Source organism: Triturus cristatus, chromosome 6 (assembly GCF_964204655.1).
Source record: "Triturus cristatus chromosome 6, aTriCri1.1, whole genome shotgun sequence".
In the NCBI taxonomy this organism is placed as follows: domain Eukaryota; kingdom Metazoa; phylum Chordata; class Amphibia; order Caudata; family Salamandridae; genus Triturus; species Triturus cristatus.
Window position 1 is genome coordinate 1,742,603,558 of NC_140589.1, and position 24,501 is coordinate 1,742,628,058.

The window sequence follows — 24,501 nt, forward strand, 5'->3', positions numbered from 1 at the left end:
AGATCACCAAGATATCATCTATATATCTCTTCCAGCACGCAATCTGCGCACGGAAGGGATTTTGATCCATTAAAACACAATTTTGTTCAAAAATATGAACGTAAAGATTGGCCAGACTGGGAGCAAAAATGCTCCCCATAGATGTTCCGGAGATTTGGAGGTATATAGTCTCTTCAAATTGGAAATTTTTTTCCATCATCGCCAGTCTGGCACATTCCATAATAAATTGTGTCGGTGTCGTGGTGTCTCGGTCACTGTTATCTAAGAGACCTCTGATGGCTTCAAGTGTCTCTTCTTGAGGAATGCAGGTGTAAAGTGATTCCACGTCGAAACTTACCAAAAGGTCAGTCTCGATATTGAAAGCAGTTTCTGGCAGAAGACGCAAGACATCTTTGGTATCTTGGAGATAAGTTGGCATATCTCTCACCATGGGCCGCAGAAAAAAATCAACGAAGGTTGACAATGGTTCTAAAAGAGAACCAATCCCTGATATAATAGGGCGACCAGGTGGCGGTCTAGTAGGCTTGTGTATCTTTGGGAGTACATAGAAGTATGGCATGACTGGAAATTTAGTCACCAGGAAATCCGATTCCTGTGAACTAATCCAGCCAGATTCCTTCGCTTCATTGACACGGTCATTTGGGACACATTACTGAACCGATATCTACGTCCATCTGGTAGAAGACGGTTCTCTGGTGAAGTTCCCAGGTTCCCAAATGATGAAGCAAGCCACTTGTTGTGGGTGATGGGAATCTTTTTCATATATTTATATTTTTCATATATTTATATACACATACACATACCTGTTGATATAGTTGGCACTTCATAAACAGCAATTAAATCCTGATCAGTACTTACTTAGTGGTTTTGTTACGGTCACTCAACCTCTTTTGACTCACAGTTTCTTTTTTGTATACATTTGTTGATTTGGGGATTACAAACTGTTTGAGTCGGTAAACCTATCCCTTAGACCCCTACTCCTTGTGAGATAATTTTTTATAGTTGGTTTGAGCAGCTTTGGCTGCGGGTCTTTATATCTTTTTGTAAGGGTATTATCACACTATACCCCGTTTTCTAGGGGCCACGCTGGTTTTTTGGTAATAATGGCGGAATGCACGGGTTTGTCCTTCGACGAAAACATGTTACAGACCATTCTGAGTTCTAATCCCAGTATTCTAGAGAGTATACCCACAGTCATCAGCAATACACAGGATGATTGGCAGGTCCTACTCAATTTAAAGAAAACTCATTCCCGCACCTTTATACATGGGGCTATAATGGCAGAGTATTTGAGGAATAATAGTGCCCCGATGGGTTTGATTGTTACCAATGCCCCTCGTCTTTTTCTTACAGACAAGACATTTCTGAAAGATTGGTCGATGATCGCGTGGCGATGCACCCGCGACTGGCTAATCCTAATCATTAGTACTGCGAAAAAAGCAGCAGACATGATACTTGTAGAGATACAGACCTTAGAAGGTCAAATCAAGGCATCTATCACCAGCGCCTTATATAAGAGGAATTTGGATGAAACCAATAAGTCCAATAAGGAGCATAAAGATTCTATTCTCCTGACAAAAATTGAGAAATTCAAGAAGGACCTAGCACGGTTCTCTTTTGAAAAAATCTATCCCTACACAAGTGAGAATTACACTCCTCCGGAGTTCAACAGAAAAGGCAAAAGATATGGGTCGAATTATTCGTCGTCAGGGTCAGACACTCCTTCCACTGACTCTGACGGTTCCAACACATCTATACCACCTAACAGAACTTATAATCCTCGTTCACGTCCAAATCGCAGACGAGGTACACAAAACTATTATGAACAACAGGGTTCTTGGTGGCCCCCATCGCCATGGGGATTTCAGCCCTCTCCTTTTGCACAACCTATGCCTCCCTTTCCATACCAACCCTCCCCTTCCTTTGGGCAGCCACCTTTTTTAGGACAGGGCCGAGGACGCAACAGAGGCAGGAGAAGAGGAGCAATGACACCACAGGTACACTGGCAAACAGACTCAAACCCACAGAACACACGCAACAAGAGGGGGGCACCATCAGCGGGCCAGAATACGGACATGACGACCTAGTGGTCAATTTAAGTCAGAAAACACTCACTACAGTTGAGTTGAGTGTCTTGAACAAAGGTTTGGGATTCGTGCCAACAAATGTAGGCGAGCCCTTTCAGTTGAGGCATGAACTTGAAAGGTTTTTCAGAAAAATACGCCTCCATTTTTTCTTCAAAGACAAGGACTCTGTGGCTTCTAACGAACTTGATGCCACTATTCGCTCAGACACCGGCTTGAAACCTCCATCGACTTTCAATCCACCTGCTCATCTTACACCAGATCAGGTGAGAGTTTTTGAACAAGCTGTAATACACGACATCGATTCACTCGATTTCAAGAGTGATAGAATATTTCAGAATCTATCGAGAGCACAGAAATTAGCTCTGAAAGAACTCCAGAATGACAAGTTGATTACCATAAAGCCCGCCGATAAAGGTGGAGCCATCGTCATTATGGACACCTCCTCCTATCGAGATGAATGTCTAAGACAACTGAGCGATACTAAATCATACCGTCTTCTTTCAGAAGACCCCACCTCACGTCTGACTATGGAAATTCATGACCTTGTCAATGAAGCGAAGGAATCTGGCTGGATTAGTTCACAGGAATCGGATTTCCTGGTGACTAAATTTCCAGTCATGCCATACTTCTATGTACTCCCAAAGATACACAAGCCTACTAGACCGCCACCTGGTCGCCCTATTATATCAGGGATTGGTTCTCTTTTAGAACCATTGTCAACCTTCGTTGATTTTTTTCTGCGGCCCATGGTGAGAGATATGCCAACTTATCTCCAAGATACCAAAGATGTCTTGCGTCTTCTGCCAGAAACTGCTTTCAATATCGAGACTGACCTTTTGGTAAGTTTCGACGTGGAATCACTTTACACCTGCATTCCTCAAGAAGAGACACTTGAAGCCATCAGAGGTCTCTTAGATAACAGTGACCGAGACACCACGACACCGACACAATTTATTATGGAATGTGCCAGACTGGCGATGATGGAAAAATTTTTCCAATTTGAAGAGACTATATACCTCCAAATCTCCGGAACATCTATGGGGAGCATTTTTGCTCCCAGTCTGGCCAATCTTTACGTTCATATTTTTGAACAAAATTGTGTTTTAATGGATCAAAATCCCTTCCGTGCGCAGATTGCGTGCTGGAAGAGATATATAGATGATATCTTGGTGATCTGGCATGGTCCAGTTGCCACTCTGTTGGATTTTCATGCGTGGCTCAACGCTCAAAACAATTTCCTCAAATTTACAGTCACATATGACAGAAACAAACTTCCGTTTCTGGACATCATGATCTACCCTATTGCAGGGGTATTGGGAAGTGAACTGTATAAGAAGCCTCAGACAAAAAATTCCCTTCTGAGCTTCCAGAGTCATCACCCTCAATCTCTCCGACACAATCTTCCAGTGGGACAGTTCCTGCGTATTCGCAGGAACTGCTCCACGTTGGACAGTTTTCAGGTCCATGCACAGTCACTCTCTAAGCAACTTCAAGTAAGGAAATATCCAGCACATCTGGTGAGAAAAGCGCGAAAAAGGGCATGTAACAACAATAGAGACGCCCTGCTAGAACCGCCGGTAGCTAAGGAACCCTTAACGAGAATGACATGCGTCACCACCTTCAGTACACTATCCAATAGTGTCCAAAAATCAATAAGGAAACACTGGCGCATCTTGAATGTAGCAAAGGAGAGTATCCCATTACCACTTTTCTCATTTAAAAGAGGAATGAGCTTGCGTGACAATCTCGTGCATACCAGACCCAGGAGGAAAGAAAAAGAAACTACTTCCACATTATGGGATTTACCACCCGTCCAAGGCCACTACCCATGTGGCACATGCTCTGCCTGTCCTCAAACCCAGCCAACTAAGTCAGTTGACCTAGGGTTGGAAAAACCTTGGATTTTACGGCGACACACCAACTGTAACTCAGAAAAGGTAATTTACCTTATCACCTGTCCGTGCTCACTAAGATACATAGGTATGACGACCCGCAAGATCAAGGTCCGTATCAGTGAGCACAAAAGCACCATCAGGCGGAAGAAACAAGCCACAAGACTTACCACTCACTTCTTGGCTTTTAACCATAAGCCAGAAGACTTGAAATGGCTTATTCTAGAACAACCATTCATCCCTTCCCACATCACAGACATTAATAAATTCCTTTTCACAAAAGAGCAGAAGTGGGTTTATAAATTGCATAGTGATGGTGTGGGACTGAATGACCAGATACCGTGGACTTCGCTCTGAGTTATAAACATAGGCTATATTAGCCTAGCGTTGTCCTCGATAAACAGTAGAACGGTCATTCATTATACTGCTCCTCCTGATCTGAGTTTCGAGTATTGTTATGCTATCACCTAGCCGTTAATATCCGATTGTATATTCTATATCGGAATGGATTGTAGATTATATTCCACAAGAAAAATAAATCGTGACTGCTATTTCACTAGTCCTTTCCATTTACTTGGTTACGTTGTGTGGGGCCTGTCAACATCCTTTCGATCCCAATAAAGTTGGGTTCAGTATACGCGCAAATCTGAGTTAGACTACATTTCCCAGAATCACTTGTACGTCACGCTACAGCGTGATTACGTCATCAGTCGGCGTTTTCTCCTGTCTTGGATTATGCGCCGAACGGATACGACGTCTCTGGAATCCTTAAATAGGTTTCGCTACCTTAAGCGCACACCTCCCCTTCTCGCTCAGACACTGCGAGAGGTACCGACGGAGAGGTAAGACTAATCTCTACATACTGCTTTGGTTTCAACTTCTAATTCCTAATTTCACGACTTTCTGAGTATAACTGGGTCAAAGTGGGTCTTACTGTCACACGATTCACGTTGAGTATAGCCCAGCTACCTCAGTGTAGGATTTGACTAAAAATGTGTACTCCAAACCGTTTTAACGTGATTGCGATCTGAGCACACTTATTTTCTCTAAACTTTCGCAATAGTGACAACAATGTTAAATATCAGCATAAATCACCGGCTTGTATCCATGTAACTCTCTCTTTGAAATTAAAACGCTTACAATGTTGTTTGGCATGTTTTTCGACATTTGGACTTCCGTGCTTTTAACCGTTTGGTTGCCATACCCAGCGCTATATGATGTTTGAACATTTCAACTAATATAACCTTATAACGTTATGTTCTACATTCATATTATTCCCCAGAGCGGTGCCTCCTAACCTGAGCAGTTGCCAGGCGGGGTGAGGCACATACCCAGATTAATTCGGGTGAGTGACAACCTAATCATCGTTTTTCCTAATTTGTGATTATGGCTATATGGTTGTTCTTGTACACTCAATGGTACTTTTGCAAAAACCTTATATAGAATATTTTGCAGTTGTTGACCGATCTTCCACATTTAACCACTCTGTTAGTCTGCTTTCAATTAATGCTGTTTCTTTTGTAGGTATTTTCCTGTACCGAAAAACAAGGTCCAGGTTGTATGTTTTAAAAAAAATATATTCTATGTATCTTAGTCACAACATTATTATTTGCAGTAGCGTTCTGGTCCTGACGAAAGCTAGGATACAATGTATCCAAGAGCTGAAACATGTTGACCAGTTTTTTCCAACACAGTTATCCTTTCAAACTGTTACAGCACTGTCTTGTTTTATTTTGGTACCCAGGTAGCACTTCATTAAAAATATTTTCGTGCCTGGTTAACCAATTTTAATTATCACATTTCTTTAACACTAGCACTGCACACATCAACCCTCATTTAGTTTTTTGATGGTTCCTTCGATCTAACAAACATATCAATAGATACATTTGGGACACATTACTGAACCGATATCTACGTCCATCTGGTAGAAGACGGTTCTCTGGTGAAGTTCCCAGGTTCCCAAATGATGAAGCGAGCCACTTGTTGTGGGTGATGGGAATCTTTTTCATATATTTATATTTTTCATATATTTATATACACATACACATACCTGTTGATATAGTTGGCACTTCATAAACAGCAATTAAATCCTGATCAGTACTTACTTAGTGGTTTTGTTACGGTCACTCAACCTCTTTTGACTCACAGTTTCTTTTTTGTATACATTTGTTGATTTGGGGATTACAAACTGTTTGAGTCGGTAAACCTATCCCTTAGACCCCTACTCCTTGTGAGATAATTTTTTATAGTTGGTTTGAGCAGCTTTGGCTGCGGGTCTTTATATCTTTTTGTAAGGGTATTATCACACTATACCCCGTTTTCTAGGGGCCACGCTGGTTTTTTGGTAATAATGGCGGAATGCACGGGTTTGTCCTTCGACGAAAACATGTTACAGACCATTCTGAGTTCTAATCCCAGTATTCTAGAGAGTCTACCCACAGTCATCAGCAATACACAGGATGATTGGCAGGTCCTACTCAATTTAAAGAAAACTCATTCCCGCACCTTTATACATGGGGCTATAATGGCAGAGTATTTGAGGAATAATAGTGCCCCGATGGGTTTGATTGTTACCAATGCCCCTCGTCTTTTTCTTACAGACAAGACATTTCTGAAAGATTGGTCGATGATCGCGTGGCGATGCACCCGCGACTGGCTAATCCTAATCATTAGTACTGCGAAAAAAGCAGCAGACATGATACTTGTAGAGATACAGACCTTAGAAGGTCAAATCAAGGCATCTATCACCAGCGCCTTATATAAGAGGAATTTGGATGAAACCAATAAGTCCAATAAGGAGCATAAAGATTCTATTCTCCTGACAAAAATTGAGAAATTCAAGAAGGACCTAGCACGGTTCTCTTTTGAAAAAATCTATCCCTACACAAGTGAGAATTACACTCCTCCGGAGTTCAACAGAAAAGGCAAAAGATATGGGTCGAATTATTCGTCGTCAGGGTCAGACACTCCTTCCACTGACTCTGACGGTTCCAACACATCTATACCACCTAACAGAACTTATAATCCTCGTTCACGTCCAAATCGCAGACGAGGTACACAAAACTATTATGAACAACAGGGTTCTTGGTGGCCCCCATCGCCATGGGGATTTCAGCCCTCTCCTTTTGCACAACCTATGCCTCCCTTTCCATACCAACCCTCCCCTTCCTTTGGGCAGCCACCTTTTTTAGGACAGGGCCGAGGACGCAACAGAGGCAGGAGAAGAGGAGCAATGACACCACAGGTACACTGGCAAACAGACTCAAACCCACAGAACACACGCAACAAGAGGGGGGCACCATCAGCGGGCCAGAATACGGACATGACGACCTAGTGGTCAATTTAAGTCAGAAAACACTCACTACAGTTGAGTTGAGTGTCTTGAACAAAGGTTTGGGATTCGTGCCAACAAATGTAGGCGAGCCCTTTCAGTTGAGGCATGAACTTGAAAGGTTTTTCAGAAAAATACGCCTCCATTTTTTCTTCAAAGACAAGGACTCTGTGGCTTCTAACGAACTTGATGCCACTATTCGCTCAGACACCGGCTTGAAACCTCCATCGACTTTCAATCCACCTGCTCATCTTACACCAGATCAGGTGAGAGTTTTTGAACAAGCTGTAATACACGACATCGATTCACTCGATTTCAAGAGTGATAGAATATTTCAGAATCTATCGAGAGCACAGAAATTAGCTCTGAAAGAACTCCAGAATGACAAGTTGATTACCATAAAGCCCGCCGATAAAGGCGGAGCCATCGTCATTATGGACACCTCCTCCTATCGAGATGAATGTCTAAGACAACTGAGCGATACTAAATCATACCGTCTTCTTTCAGAAGACCCCACCTCACGTCTGACTATGGAAATTCATGACCTTGTCAATGAAGCGAAGGAATCTGGCTGGATTAGTTCACAGGAATCGGATTTCCTGGTGACTAAATTTCCAGTCATGCCATACTTCTATGTACTCCCAAAGATACACAAGCCTACTAGACCGCCACCTGGTCGCCCTATTATATCAGGGATTTGTTCTCTTTTAGAACCATTGTCAACCTTCGTTGATTTTTTTCTGCGGCCCATGGTGAGAGATATGCCAACTTATCTCCAAGATACCAAAGATGTCTTGCGTCTTCTGCCAGAAACTGCTTTCAATATCGAGACTGACCTTTTGGTAAGTTTCGACGTGGAATCACTTTACACCTGCATTCCTCAAGAAGAGACACTTGAAGCCATCAGAGGTCTCTTAGATAACAGTGACCGAGACACCACGACACCGACACAATTTATTATGGAATGTGCCAGACTGGCGATGATGGAAAATTTTTTCCAATTTGAAGAGACTATATACCTCCAAATCTCCGGAACATCTATGGGGAGCATTTTTGCTCCCAGTCTGGCCAATCTTTACGTTCATATTTTTGAACAAAATTGTGTTTTAATGGATCAAAATCCCTTCCGTGCGCAGATTGCGTGCTGGAAGAGATATATAGATGATATCTTGGTGATCTGGCATGGTCCAGTTGCCACTCTGTTGGATTTTCATGCGTGGCTCAACGCTCAAAACAATTTCCTCAAATTTACAGTCACATATGACAGAAACAAACTTCCGTTTCTGGACATCATGATCTACCCTATTGCAGGGGTATTGGGAAGTGAACTGTATAAGAAGCCTCAGACAAAAAATTCCCTTCTGAGCTTCCAGAGTCATCACCCTCAATCTCTCCGACACAATCTTCCAGTGGGACAGTTCCTGCGTATTCGCAGGAACTGCTCCACGTTGGACAGTTTTCAGGTCCATGCACAGTCACTCTCTAAGCAACTTCAAGTAAGGAAATATCCAGCACATCTGGTGAGAAAAGCGCGAAAAAGGGCATGTAACAACAATAGAGACGCCCTGCTAGAACCGCCGGTAGCTAAGGAACCCTTAACGAGAATGACATGCGTCACCACCTTCAGTACACTATCCAATAGTGTCCAAAAATCAATAAGGAAACACTGGCGCATCTTGAATGTAGCAAAGGAGAGTATCCCATTACCACTTTTCTCATTTAAAAGAGGAATGAGCTTGCGTGACAATCTCGTGCATACCAGACCCAGGAGGAAAGAAAAAGAAACTACTTCCACATTATGGGATTTACCACCCGTCCAAGGCCACTACCCATGTGGCACATGCTCTGCCTGTCCTCAAACCCAGCCAACTAAGTCAGTTGACCTAGGGTTGGAAAAACCTTGGATTTTACGGCGACACACCAACTGTAACTCAGAAAAGGTAATTTACCTTATCACCTGTCCGTGCTCACTAAGATACATAGGTATGACGACCCGCAAGATCAAGGTCCGTATCAGTGAGCACAAAAGCACCATCAGGCGGAAGAAACAAGCCACAAGACTTACCACTCACTTCTTGGCTTTTAACCATAAGCCAGAAGACTTGAAATGGCTTATTCTAGAACAACCATTCATCCCTTCCCACATCACAGACATTAATAAATTCCTTTTCACAAAAGAGCAGAAGTGGGTTTATAAATTGCATAGTGATGGTGTGGGACTGAATGACCAGATACCGTGGACTTCGCTCTGAGTTATAAACATAGGCTATATTAGCCTAGCGTTGTCCTCGATAAACAGTAGAACGGTCATTCATTATACTGCTCCTCCTGATCTGAGTTTCGAGTATTGTTATGCTATCACCTAGCCGTTAATATCCGATTGTATATTCTATATCGGAATGGATTGTAGATTATATTCCACAAGAAAAATAAATCGTGACTGCTATTTCACTAGTCCTTTCCATTTACTTGGTTACGTTGTGTGGGGCCTGTCAACATCCTTTCGATCCCAATAAAGTTGGGTTCAGTATACGCGCAAATCTGAGTTAGACTACATTTCCCAGAATCACTTGTACGTCACGCTACAGCGTGATTACGTCATCAGTCGGCGTTTTCTCCTGTCTTGGATTATGCGCCGAACGGATACGACGTCTCTGGAATCCTTAAATAGGTTTCGCTACCTTAAGCGCACACCTCCCCTTCTCGCTCAGACACTGCGAGAGGTACCGACGGAGAGGTAAGACTAATCTCTACATACTGCTTTGGTTTCAACTTCTAATTCCTAATTTCACGACTTTCTGAGTATAACTGGGTCAAAGTGGGTCTTACTGTCACACGATTCACGTTGAGTATAGCCCAGCTACCTCAGTGTAGGATTTGACTAAAAATGTGTACTCCAAACCGTTTTAACGTGATTGCGATCTGAGCACACTTATTTTCTCTAAACTTTCGCAATAGTGACAACAATGTTAAATATCAGCATAAATCACCGGCTTGTATCCATGTAACTCTCTCTTTGAAATTAAAACGCTTACAATGTTGTTTGGCATGTTTTTCGACATTTGGACTTCCGTGCTTTTAACCGTTTGGTTGCCATACCCAGCGCTATATGATGTTTGAACATTTCAACTAATATAACCTTATAACGTTATGTTCTACATTCATATTATTCCCCAGAGCGGTGCCTCCTAACCTGAGCAGTTGCCAGGCGGGGTGAGGCACATACCCAGATTAATTCGGGTGAGTGACAACCTAATCATCGTTTTTCCTAATTTGTGATTATGGCTATATGGTTGTTCTTGTACACTCAATGGTACTTTTGCAAAAACCTTATATAGAATATTTTGCAGTTGTTGACCGATCTTCCACATTTAACCACTCTGTTAGTCTGCTTTCAATTAATGCTGTTTCTTTTGTAGGTATTTTCCTGTACCGAAAAACAAGGTCCAGGTTGTATGTTTTAAAAAAAATATATTCTATGTATCTTAGTCACAACATTACTATTTGCAGTAGCGTTCTGGTCCTGACGAAAGCTAGGATACAATGTATCCAAGAGCTGAAACATGTTGACCAGTTTTTTCCAACACAGTTATCCTTTCAAACTGTTACAGCACTGTCTTGTTTTATTTTGGTACCCAGGTAGCACTTCATTAAAAATATTTTCGTGCCTGGTTAACCAATTTTAATTATCACATTTCTTTAACACTAGCACTGCACACATCAACCCTCATTTAGTTTTTTGATGGTTCCTTCGATCTAACAAACATATCAATAGATACATTTGGGACACATTACTGAACCGATATCTACGTCCATCTGGTAGAAGACGGTTCTCTGGTGAAGTTCCCAGGTTCCCAAATGATGAAGCGAGCCACTTGTTGTGGGTGATGGGAATCTTTTTCATATATTTATATTTTTCATATATTTATATACACATACACATACCTGTTGATATAGTTGGCACTTCATAAACAGCAATTAAATCCTGATCAGTACTTACTTAGTGGTTTTGTTACGGTCACTCAACCTCTTTTGACTCACAGTTTCTTTTTTGTATACATTTGTTGATTTGGGGATTACAAACTGTTTGAGTCGGTAAACCTATCCCTTAGACCCCTACTCCTTGTGAGATAATTTTTTATAGTATGGACAGTGACAACCAACAGTCTTGTGCAAGGACTTGTTATGTTGTTGAAAAATGGTTCACACAATTGGCACTGTTTTGTGCCTTGCAGTTACAAGTACCATTTAATGGGACGGTTTCATCTCTTGTTGGATGAACTTTTCTCAGCCTCCAGCGGTAACAGTAACTGAGTTGGGTTGCCCAAAATTGGATTAATTACCTTGCATTTGTTCAACTTAACAAGTTACTTGGCATACTGATGAGAAGTGTCTCTCCACAGACATATGCAATAAGATATTTTCTTACTGCTGCAGAAACCCTACACTTTAACACACTTGCATTCCCGACTTACTGTTCAAAATCGTTGGAGCATCTCAGACAACAGGAATGTCTGCTCTTTTAAAGAGCACTGCAACAGGAATAACACAGGCTTTCAAATCAGTGTTTTAAAGTTCAGGGACAACAGTTGGGAGTTCAATTTTTCTTCTGCAGTGGCACCATTTCTGCAGTAGGGTTTGCTTTTCTGTTAGTCCGAATGGTCATGTGAAAAAGAGGTCTGCGTATCCACTGATACGTCATAGGGAACTTTTGATTGTGGGGTACATTGCAGTGGCAGCTGCTATCATTGTTTAGTGCTGGGGCGGGGGGTAGAAAACAATCCAAACTACACACATAATCAAAATTATTGAAATTGCACTTACCTGCTGCTCCGATGGCTGTCATCTTGCTTCTCTCCTCCGATCCAGGACTCCGGCTGCACACTACACAGTCTCCCCCAGACCAATCCCAGCACTTCTCTGATGCTGGGAATACTATTCCCAGCATCAGAGAAGCACTGGGATTGGTCTGAGCGCTTTGTTTGCCGCTCACACAGTGCCTGGGAGCCCGTGGTGTTTCTCCAACCACGCTCTGCAACACAGCTGGGTTGGAGAAACCTAAGTGCGCATGTCTGTTTGGCTGGCGTGACATGCACACTTACAAGTGCCCACCACTCCTCCCCCTTCAATGATGGATGTCACACAGGATTGCCTGGCCCGCCCTGCTAAAGACTTGCGTCATCAGCTGCCAGACAGGAAAAAATAAAATGATAATAAAATAATTTTATTATCATTTTGTTTTTCCTCTTTAAGCGCGGGGGGCGCTCCTCCACCATTTTGGAAGAGCCGCGACTGGTACATTGGTGTCTTCCTCCTGAGAAACATTTTTCGAACAAGTCAAGTGTTACCATGCATGAGAGATGAGTGTGGAGCATTTGAAAAACTGTAGAGTTTGTAACTATACCGCAAACATCTGTAATAGTGACTGACAACGAGAAGCTATTTATAATGTTCATCTGATTTCCCTAGCGACGACAGTAGCTTCGTAGGATTCAACTCAAACCAGCTCACTTTGACTTTCATCCCCTGTGACAGAAGTAAAGGGTTCATCGACAGCAGGTGTCTCAAAAACTGACTTCATTGGCTGTATCTTCTGTGATAAAAATAAAAGATTTATCAACAGCAGGAGTGTCAAAAACTGACTTCACTGGCTGTATCTTGTGTGATAAAACTAATGGATTAATCAACAGCGGGCGTGTCAAAAAGTGACTTCACTGGCTGAATCTTCTGTGATCGGAATAATGGATTCATCAACAGCAGGCATGTCATAAACTGACTTCACTGGCTGTATCTTCTGTGATAGAATGTAGGATTCATAAACAGCAGAGCAGGCGTGACAGAAACTGACGTCACGGACTGTATCTTCTGTGATAGAAATAAAAGATTTATCAACAGCAGGCGTGTCAAATACTGACTTCGTTGGCTGTATCTTCTGTGATAGAAATAATGAACAAATTACTTACCTTTCGGTAACGATGTATCTGTAAGAGACATATGTAGTTATAGATTCCTTACCTTAGAATTACCCCCAGACATCAGACTGGATCTGTAGACATTTTTTCGTAGCAGTACCCCTGCGCGTTGGTTGGTGGCGTCGGTCGACTACGCATCCATCATCGGAGTCGTGGTCGCCGGGATGATGTCGCTGTGTCTTAGACGTCGCCCCTGCACGCTGACATCAGTTCTGACACGACTTTCCACGCCAGAAGCGCAGAGCCATGCAAGATACTGACCACTGGTGCACAAAACTAGGGTCTTGGAAGGCAGCCCCTATCCCTAGAAGTCAGTTTGCAGAACGGGGAGGATGGGTGGGGCGGTAAGGACTCAACTACATGTGTCTCTTACAGATACATCATTACCAAAGGTAAATAACTTGTTCATCTGAAAGAGATCGTAGTTATAGATTCCTTACCTTAGAATAGATACCCGAGCAATACCAACCCCGGTGGTGGGTCTGCAAACCAGGTTCACACCAGAAAGTCCTGGAGAACAGAACGGCCAAAGAAGCCGTCTCTCCGGACATGGCTGCCAAGGCAGTAATAGTTAGCGAACGTGTGCAGAGATGCCCATGTGGCTGCCTGGCAGGTGTCAACCAGCGTAACTCCACGTCCCAAAGCAGTAGTGGCTGCCATCGCCCTGGTAGAGTGGGCGCATAGTCCTACAGATCTTGATGCATAGGACAACAGATCTAGAGATGGTACGTTTGTGCACAGCCTGACCTTTCTTGGCGCCCACATAAACCACGAAGAGTTAATCATACACCCAGAATTCTTTAGTGCGGTCAAGGTAGAAGGACAGCGCACATTTTGGGTCCAGACGGTGGAGTCTATCCTCCTCTTTGGGAGGGTGCGGAGATGGGAAGAAGGTGGGCAATTTGACCTATGTGGAATGAGGTAACCACTTTGAGCAGAAAAGAGGGCCTAGTGCGAAGGACCACTTTGTTCGGATGAACAATAAGAAAATGAGGCTTGGAAGACAGAGCCTGAAGCTCACTCACCCTGTGAGCAGAGGTGATGGCAAGCAGGGAAGCAGTCTTTAACGAAAGAAGACAAAGAGGACAATTATGTAGTGGCTCAAAGGGAGCACACATAAGATAAGTAAGTACAAGATTCAAGTCCCACTGGAGCATTACGAAAGGAGAAGGAGGAAAGAGATGAGTAATGCCCCTCAGAAATTTGTTTACAACAGGGGACTTGAAAAGAGAAGGCTGATCAGGAACGCAAAGAAAGACCAAAATGGCTGCAAGATAGCCTTTAAGGGTGCCCAGAGCAGAGCTCTGCTGGGTAAAGAGAGAATGAAGAGGAGACCCTCTGAAAGAGAAGCAGAAAGGGGATCCACAGCCTTTGCTGCGCACCATGCCACAAATTTGTTTCATCTGCAGGCGTATACTGATTTAGTGGAGGGAGACCTGGCTGCAAAAATGACATGACAGCTTTTGACCTTCCTCCCGAAGTCTGTAAACTGCCACTGCTCAATCTCCACACAAGGAGGTGGAGGCTGGACAGGTTTGGGTGGAGGACCGTCTACTGCTGCTGCGACAGAAGATCCTCCCGAAGAGGCAGTCTGATCGGAGGATCGATGGCCATGCTCAAGAGCCCGGGATACCAGACTCTTCGTGCCCAGTCTGGAGCCACAAAAATGACTTGGGCCCGGTCGCGCTTGATCTTCTTCAGCACTCTGGGTAGAATTGGTACAGGCGGAAAGGCATACAAGAGGCTGCAATTCCACTCGCAATGAAAGGCGTTGATGAGCGAGCGCCGCCTTGTAAACTCCAAAGCGCAGAACTGCTGACATTGCGTGTCATCTCTGGTGGCGAATAGATCTAACCAAGGCTCTCCTCAGTGCTGAAAGAGACCTAGCACCACCTCCGAGTGAAGACGCCATTTGTGATCCATCATGCACCGGTGGCTCAGTTTGTCCGCCCTGGCGTTCAGGGAACCTGTCAGGGGTTGAACCACCAGGGAAATACCCTGATGTTCCAGCCATGTCCAAAGGCGGAGGGCCTCTTGACATAGGGTCCACGACCCCACCCCGCCCTGTTTGTTGCAGTACCCCATGGTGGTGGTGTTGTCTGCGAACACCTGCACTACGCTTCCTTTGACAGAAGCAAGTAATGCCTTCAGTGCAAGACGGATCGCCCAAAGCTCCAGAAGGTTGATGTGGAGCCTGGACTCTGCCTGAGACCAGAGGCTTCTGATCTCCGCCTCTCCCATGTGGCCGCCCCATCCTAGGAGTGACGCATCCGTCACCACCATGAACTCTGTTTTGGGAAGGAAGAGGGATCTGTCATTGACCCAATCCTGGTTTGTGAGCCACCACTGCAACTGACATACAGTCCCCTCCAAGATCTGGACGACATTGGAAAGATTCCCCTGATGCTGCGCCCCCTGGAACCTCAGGTCCCACTGCAGAGCCCACATGTGCCATCTGGCATGATCCACCAGAGGGATGCAAGAAGCCATGAGGCCCAGCATCCTCAGGGTCATTCTCACCGAAATCCAGGATAGCGGCTGAAACCTCGGTTTCATAGCCTGAATATCCCTGACTCGCTGCTCGGGAGGAAATGTGCTGTATCCAGAACTGCTCCGATGAAAAGGAGCTTCTGAGGGGGAATCAGGTGTGATAGTGAACACCAGTGAATGCAGGAGGTCCGCCGTAGTCTGGAGGTGGGAGAAGACAGCCTGGGGCAGGCCCGCCTTCAACAACCAGTCGTTGAGACAGGGAAAGACTGGAACCCCTGATCTGCACAGATGAGCTGCGACCACCGCCATCACTTTCGTGAACACCCAAGGGGTGCTGGTGAGGCCAAAGGGGAGCACGGTAAACTGAAAATGCTCATGGCCTACCGTGAACTGTAGGTAACGTCTGTGGGCTGGCAGGACGGGGAAGTGAAAATAAGCGCCCTGCAAGTCCAGTGCTACCATCCAGTCTCCAGGGTCGAGGGCAGACAAGACCTGAGCCATGGTTAATATTTTGAACTTCTCCTTCCGGAGGAATGGTTGACGACACTGAGGTTTAAGATAGGACGCAGGCCTTTGTCCCTCTTGGGTACCAGAAAGTAGTAGGTGTAGCAACCATGACCTATTTCTGGCATATGGACCCGTTCGATAGCTCCCTTGGCAAAGAGAGCAGTAACTTCCTGGCGGGAAAGGGCCAAGTGATCCTCCAACATGCGATGGAGAGCTGGTGGCATGGAGGGAGGGGTAGTTTAGAAAGGGAGGGAGTAGCCCCTTCGGACTATCTTCAAACCCCACCTGTCCAACGTGATGTTTTGCCAGTGGGGGAGGTGATGGGGAATCTGTCCGTCCACTGGCCTCTGGTGGCCCTAAAATGTCAGACTAGGAAGGTTTGGAGGCTGCTGCAGGGGGGGTATAGGTGGACTGACCCGCCCGCTGTCCCCCATACCCGCGTCACTGGATCCCAGGTCCGCGGCCACGCATAGGCTGGAAAGGGGCGAAAGGCAGACTGTGTGGGGCAAGAGGTTGCTGCAATGCCCAACGATCTGGCCGTAGCCCTAGAGTCCTTATAGCGCTCGAGCGCTGAGTTCGCGTTGTCACCAAATAGGCGACAGCCATCAAAAGGCATGTCCAAAAGGGTGGATTGGACATCTCCAGAAAAGCCAACTGTCCTCAACCAAGTGTAGCACCTCAGGGCAACCGACGTGGAAACCATTCTACCTAGAGAGTTGTCGGTATCCAGCCCACACCGGATGGTTAATTTAGCTGCTTCTTGACACTTAGCAACTGCATGAGTGAGCATGGCCCTGGCCTCCTCTGGGCACTGTGGCAGCACTTGCGCAACCGTATCCCACACCGTGTGGGTATAATGGCCCAAGAGGCATGCAGTGTTCACCGACCGCAGCCCTAAGCTGGCGGAAGAAAACATCTTTCCAAGATGGTCCGGCTTCTATCTGGGGGAGCAGTAGAGAATGCGTCTTTCGAGGATGAGGCTTGGACCACCAAGCTCTCGGGGGTTGGGTGTTGGGAGAGGAAAAGTGGGTCGCCCCATGTCAGTGAGGGCCTCATTAAAAGGCAGTAGGGGCTCCGAAGAGGCCGCGGCCGGTTGAAGCACCTCTGTCAGGAGGTTAGTCCTGACTGCCACCGTAGAAAGCTTGAGGCCCAAGGCCTCGGCCACCCTACGCAACACCACAGAGTAGGAAGCTCCCTCCTCCATAGCCACGGTAGGGGGTGGAAGCATACCACGGTCTGGGAGGTATCCAGACCACTGACATCACCCAAATCCTCTCGCCAGTCCGGCTCTTCAAGTTGGTCAGCTAGAGGGTCAATAGACCCCTCACCCTCCTCTGGCTGCCACTCAGGGCGATAGGGAACGCCAGGGATGAACAGCGGTACAAAAGTACCCTCTGGCGTCAGTACCGGCGTCCGTCGACGTAGGTCCGTCACCGGGTCCAAGTCAGGGGTGAGGCTGGGGTCGATTTCGGTTGGGGGTACAACCGGAGTCAGGGGCGTTATCACTGGAATCAGCGCCTGGGAAGGTACCATGAGGTCGACTGGCCCAATCCGGATCCAGGCCTGGATCCTTGAGGACACTCCGATACCGGGTCCGGAGCCGCCGGCATCGAAGGCCCAGAGCCCCAAGCCAAATCCGTGGGGCTCAAAGGCGCGCCTGTGGAGTCAGGCTGCCCAGAGATGCTGTACAGCGCTTCGTGAAATGCACGAAGCTGGGCAGGGGGACGCTCCAGCTCCGGGAAAGGGAGGGAAGTGCAGAGTCGTCCCAGCAACGATGCTCCGGGTCCCGTGTCGCTTCGGCCCACGGACGGAGAGAAGACGAAGAGCAACAATGCTTCTTCGCCTTTTTCTTGTGCTTCGACTTACCCGAGGAGTGCGAAGACTTCGAGGACGAGTGGTGGTGACTCCGCAATCAGTCCCGTGACCTTCCTCTCAACCGGGACCTCGAACGACACGCAGCAGACTGCCGGGCCTCCAAAAGCTTTTGGGACTGTTCCCGCAAAGACTTTGGGTTCATGTACCGGCAGTCGGAGCACGACTTTGGGTTGTGGATGCGCTCCTGACACCAAAGGCACACGAGGTGGGGATCGGTGACTATCATCAGCTTGTGACAGGAGTCACAAGGCTTGAAGCTGGTCTGACGATGGGACATCCTTTGTGCACCAGGAGTCGAAGACTCAAAAAAGATGTTGACAAAAGTCGAAAAAGTTGAGTAAATGCTGGCTGGCGCAGAAATAGAAAAAACTGACGTCAGCGCGCAGGGGTGGTGTTTAAGTAGACACTGTGATGTCATCCCGGTGACCCGATGCCGGAGTTGACCGACGCCACCTACGAACGTGCAGGGGTACCGCTATGAAAAAATTTCCACTGATCCCGTCTGATGCCTAGGGGTAATCCTAAGGTAAGGAATCTGTAACTACGGTCTCTTTCAGTTGGATTTATCAACAGCAGGCGTGTCAAAAACTGACTTCACAGGCTGTATCTTTTGTGATAGAAATAATGTATTCATCAACAGCAGACATGTAAAAAACTGACATCACTGGCCGTGGATTGTAGTATGAAGGTTTGATCCCAATGCATAAATCTGCATCTCAATTGCCTGTGTTAAACGTAAAATTGGGGACTCTGGACAATTGACCTTTTTATTTTAGTATGACTACTTCAAAATTGGATTAAGCGTGTTTTTGGTTCTGGCTGAAGGATAAAGGAGTTATTTTTAAGTGTGTACACCTTTTTGGTCATGAAACATTGAAAATAAAGTTATTGTGCTTTTACAAACTATCTCTGAATGCATGCAGTTGTCCTGTACCATTGAGGAATACTGATGAGCAGTTATAAGACATTTCCTTCTCCATTGCTTCACATGATCAAGGATATAAGGGCTAATGTGGTAATGAATACTATCAAACACCGAACAGTTATGTTGAAACCTTGAAAATTAAAGGCAGAACCTTTGTCCTTTGAGCGTAGTGAGTCTACGCCATATGTATGACCATCAATCAGCTTCCACTAAGTCGCCAATATTCATGTGGTAATGAATACTATCAAACATCAAACTGGTGCATTGAAACTCGGAAACTTAAATGCAGAAATACTGCCCTTTGAGTGTAGTTAGTCTACGCCGTATGTATGACCATGGCCGGGGCTTCAATCAGCTTCCACCTCATCGACAATATTCACGCAGTAATACTATCAAGCACCGTACAGGTACATTGAAAGCCCAGTACAATTCCCCGCATCGCCTGCCATCTCCCATCTTCAACCGCCACTCACTCATCTCGCATTCCATCCTCCACACTCTACATTCACATTCCATTTTTACCACACTCACGAGAAGAAAGGCAGAGATGATGGCAAGCCAGGCACATAACATAGGATACAACAGCTAGATAACATAAAAAAGGTTAAGGTGTTTTCATCACACATCAATTACCACAAATGAGGTGTTACAATTGCTGACCCTCTTTGGGAGTATAACCTCTTAAATATAGGTGACCTTTAACCTTGGGCATTGACCTAAGGACAAGATAACATACATAATATGGAGTCCCTACTTTGTAATTGTATGGAAGTATTTTTGTGCTAATGCTGTTTTGGAAAGGCTGCATAGAAAATAAGTATGCTTGAATTATTGTCTTCATTCAGCACATGCGCAGTGGTCTGGGTTGCACGGGCTCTCAGCAATAGCATGACAGTATTACAAGGTGTCTGCAAGTAATCATCTCTTTCTGTTAGTGGATGCAAGGATATCAGTTAAATATGCTTCAGTAATGAGACACATAAACCTAGTCTTCCCCTTTTCTATCAATGCTCACCAGCTTCCGTAAAGCAAGGCATGGAGAACCCTGAGGCTACCAGAGCGGACACAAGAAGAGACGCCTAAAGCTGCTAGACCCAGAGGATGGGAGAAAAATAGTGGACAGGAGCTACAAGTGAATCAGGAGTGAAGGCATCGGTGCAGTAACCTGAAGACACCTGAGGAGGAAGAAAACTAAAAAGGTGCAGGACGAAGGTCGGTGAACAAACTGCATGAAATAGGACAAGACTATCAATTCAAAGCGCTGGGAGTTGCAGACAGACACAATTTAATTAAATACCATAACCCATAAAGGGCTCTCTCGCAACCCGGGCGCCAAACCACACTCTTTGCCTTGATCCAACATCTCAGCCACCACATTCGGGTCTTCCATTGAGTCTGATCTCCAGAGCCACATCAGAAACTAGTAACCACTTGCTTTTTAACCCATAAAATCCTGACAGAAAAACAGTTTACATCCACTTCTTAAAAACTTGTCCTCAATTATTTGGACTTAAGATGTTATTTATGTTAACAAATTCTTCCACTTAATATATAGAAGGAAAATGATAAACAATTAAGTGCATATGGCCTCATTTAGGTGTATCACTCTCCAATGTCTGGGAACAGCAGAAACACTTATTTTGCTAACCCTCATCCATGCAAAAATGGAGGTACTGCTCTCTATGAAGTGTCCTCATTCCATGTTTTGTCTACTAACACTGATCTGCTTTACACTGACGCTCCTTGACTTCATGTAAAACATCTAAATCTCTATAACATCATCTGCATAAAAATGCATCTCCGCTTCTGAAATCTGTAAACAATTGTGAACACATATTTCAAGAAACTGAAAAACTAATTGTCACTCCACAGGATACTAGGACAAAGCAAGCTTGGATATAAATGGATACGTATATTTTCAATTCAGGGAGACAAAACAATACAGAATATCTGTCAGAACATTTAGAAAACATTCCCTTTATGCTTCTATATAAGTCAATAACTGTGTACCAAGTTGTTCAACTTTTTTAACATGACCCTATTCTCTTAAGCATGCAGTCCTAAATTGTAGACACACCTTTAAATTTATTGGTGAAAAAAAGGATGATTCTGAATTGAACCTTTATTGAAATTATTACAATAGTTTTGACGGCAAGCGCTTCCATAACATATTTACATATATTAGTATACATATTTATATACTGTATACATACATGTATATAAGTAGGTTACATGGATGAATGTTGCAGGTTTCATGGAACACACTCATAAGCATGCAAAGATGTTTCGACTGGGCCAGAATTGAAAGCCACAATTGGACCAAATTTTCTTTTATTTCCATCTTGTCTCCTAAAGGGAATATGTATTGATGATCTGTGATAAAGCTGTATCACATGTACTTCGTATTGTCTGCTCCAGAGGCACCTCATAGGTGAAGGAAAGGTAAGGACAGTGTTTCCATACATGACATTCTTACAAGCAAAAATCTTTGGATTAAATATTAATGATATGGTACCTGGAGACGTACAAGTCCAGCACCCGTCATTCTAGCTCCTGACTCCTGATCGCTCCTTACACGTTCAATAAATATAAAGCACTTTATCAGTTTGCTCCCAGTAGTCAGTTCCACACATTATCAAATAAATCGCCTAGATTCAAACCAACAAGAAGCATCAGTTCTGGCTTCTACTCAAACTGAGTTTGGATTAGAAAAACAAGCACAGGGCAATTGCACGCAGTGGCCGTTCTCAGGGGGATCGTATGCACTAAAAACTCAGGCTTCCAGTATACACTTTGCTGGGGGTCCCTGAAGCTTGCAACCGTATAAAATACAACTTTAAAGGGGTTTTCACAGCAGTTTGGCAAAATAACTGAGATGGTAACAATTGATAGCTCTCTCGTTTGTGATATGGAAAATGGATATTATCTGCAAAACCCCCAAGTTCTGAACATCTTGTCAAGCACTTGAGATAATCTCTGCATTCCTGCTGAGCTGTGTCACTGTTGCTTGCAACCATAAGAATTACAACCTGAAAGGTGTTTTGCAGTAGTTTGGCACATTAACTGAGAAGGTACATTTTGATAGGTCTCTTGTTTGTGATAAAGAAAATGGTTATTTGCAAAAGCCCAAAGTCTGAACGTCTTTTCAAGCAGTTTGAGATGATCTCAGCATTACTGCTGAGCCGTGTCGCTTTTGTTTCTAAGGCTAGAGTCTTCACCATTGGTAGAGCAAGATGCAGAGGAGGCCTCAAGGGGTAGACCTTGCTGTTGATAGCCATAGTTGACATTTCCACATGGAAAATGGCGGAGCCTAAACAGAGGCACCTCCGGTACATTTGAAGTTAGTGAAGTTGGTTCTAACAGTAGGGAGGTGGGAGGCAGCTTGGGCATCACAGCTTCAGGAACAACAGTACAGAGTCCCTCATTGCTTGATGCCTTCTTCTCTGGCAGGTGTTTTTCAAGAGATTTTTTTTTCGCTGTTGCTTTCTCAGTAAACCATGACCCATATGTGGGATTCCAGAGGTTGGTGGGTTTGTTTCCGGATGCCCTATTTTTGTGAATCTCATAGGGTGGGATAGACTGAGAGTATGCCATGTTTATATGGCCCTGTTCAATATCCGGTCCACTGCTTGCTTGGGTCAGGGCATCACAGGCTTGTAATTTCACAGAAGAGTTCCCGTTACAGTCAGGGGGCGGCAAAGAATGGGGTGAAGGCAGAGTCTGTTCTGCATCTGTAACCTCTTGATCAGGCGAGACTAAAAGTGGTGGAATCCCTTCTGGGTCTTCTGGCCGCATGGGAGCCTTCTCTTCATCCTCTATGGCTGGGCCATATTCAACAGGCAAAGTAGTATTGATGACGTCTGGATCCTATAAGAGGTAATAAGGTTTAATAAGGTACAAAAGTTTTATATGCATCTTTAACTATTTTAGATCACTTTAAATCAGCAGATACATTCACTCCTATAAGCTAAGGCAGTTTATCACGTCCTTGCCAAGGGAGGGTTTGAAGTATCACTAAGAGCATAGCCAGTCAGCTTGGCCTTCACTGGGTTTTAAATCACTCATAGTTTGAGAATATATTTGAAAGATGGGTTTTCACAATGGTTTGGGAATTAAGTTTAAAACCAAGTGCAAAACAAGTACTTTTTTCCGAAATGAGTAAAAAAGCAATTATCCTGTCTACACAAGAGAACATGAATGTTATCTTTTTCCCAAAATCCTAGAATTTCATATAACCATGTCTAAAATGTACTCCTCCTCATAATTCTAATTCACTAGTCAGGCCTGGTCCAGCAGATCTCTTTCTCTCTCCTTGTTGGTAAATGCCATTTACCCCTCTCCCTAGTTTCCTCATTTCCTCTTTCTTCCTTTCACTTCTTATCTACCTTTCTATTACTTTAAATCTTTCAAGGATGTGAAATAAGATACAACATAACACAAAATGTTCTAGGTAGGTAGCACTTACAAGGGCACAGTGATGTTCTACAGTCAGACACTCTATGACACACTTCTTGTCTTGCTCCAGCTTGTACTCTGGCCCTAGTTTACCAGCTCCCATGTGAATATATTATGGTCTATGTAGTCCATTTATTGCTCAGTCTTTAGCTAAATCATGTCTTTGATGTGGAGCACTATTTGTTTTCAGGGACCTTGGATCCTGTGAATTCACTGATCTAGGCCTACATGCTTTCTACATTCCTCTGTCTCATCTCCAATTTGTACTCTGTTCGTGGATTCCCAGTTTTTCATTTTGTGTCTCTAGTCTTTCCCTCTCCAAGTCTCTGATTATCTCAAGCCTGGCTCTCTCCCTATACCTGTGCCTCTTTACTAACCTGTCAGCTATATCTTCTCAAAACATCTTCCTACTGAGACTCTGTGAACCCAGTCTGACCTGATGCTCTGCTTGAAGGCCTGCTCCTAGTTTCTGAGTGCTTTGCACCCGCATTGTTACTTGATCTCCCAGCAGCTTTCCTACTTTTCTGTTCTTTGTTGGTATAGTTCCTCCATGCCTGTTCATGTTCTCTGATTTTGTAGCTAGCTTTTTCCTGTGTTCCAGAGTTCCTTGTTCTGTCTACATTCTTCTAGTCCTTTTCTTGTTTGTATTATGGAAACCTTGCCTAGTATTCCTGAGATCCTAGTTCTGTTTGCATATTACCAGTCCTTGGTCCTCATATCTGCATTTCCAAGTTCCCGTGTCAGGCTTATTTTCCCAGTAAGTTAGCTAGGTTGGCCATCCTGTATTTCTATATTCAATCATGCTTTCCCCATTCTACGTTTCTTAGACTCCAGTTGTGCCTTTCCTGAGACCTCATTCTCTATTATTATTGCTGTCCCATTTCCCTAGTTCTTAGACTCCAGTCCTGACTTTTCTGAACTCTGTTTTCTATATATTCTGTTCCTTTTTCTCTATTCCCTTTGCCCA

At 44.5% G+C, this 24,501-nt stretch overlaps 1 protein-coding gene across 1 annotated transcript in view; it reads right to left on the reverse strand.

Moving 5' to 3' along the window:
* Window positions 1-21,236: 21,236 nt before the first annotated feature.
* ALK (ALK receptor tyrosine kinase) overlaps window positions 21,237-24,501 on the reverse strand; it is a 2,691,376-nt gene continuing 2,688,111 nt past the window's right edge. The window contains exon 29 of the mRNA XM_085613005.1: window positions 21,237-22,946. Within this exon, the coding sequence (XP_085469131.1) occupies window positions 22,251-22,946 (696 nt within the window). The 3' untranslated portion in view covers window positions 21,237-22,250. The remainder of the gene's footprint in view (window positions 22,947-24,501) is intronic.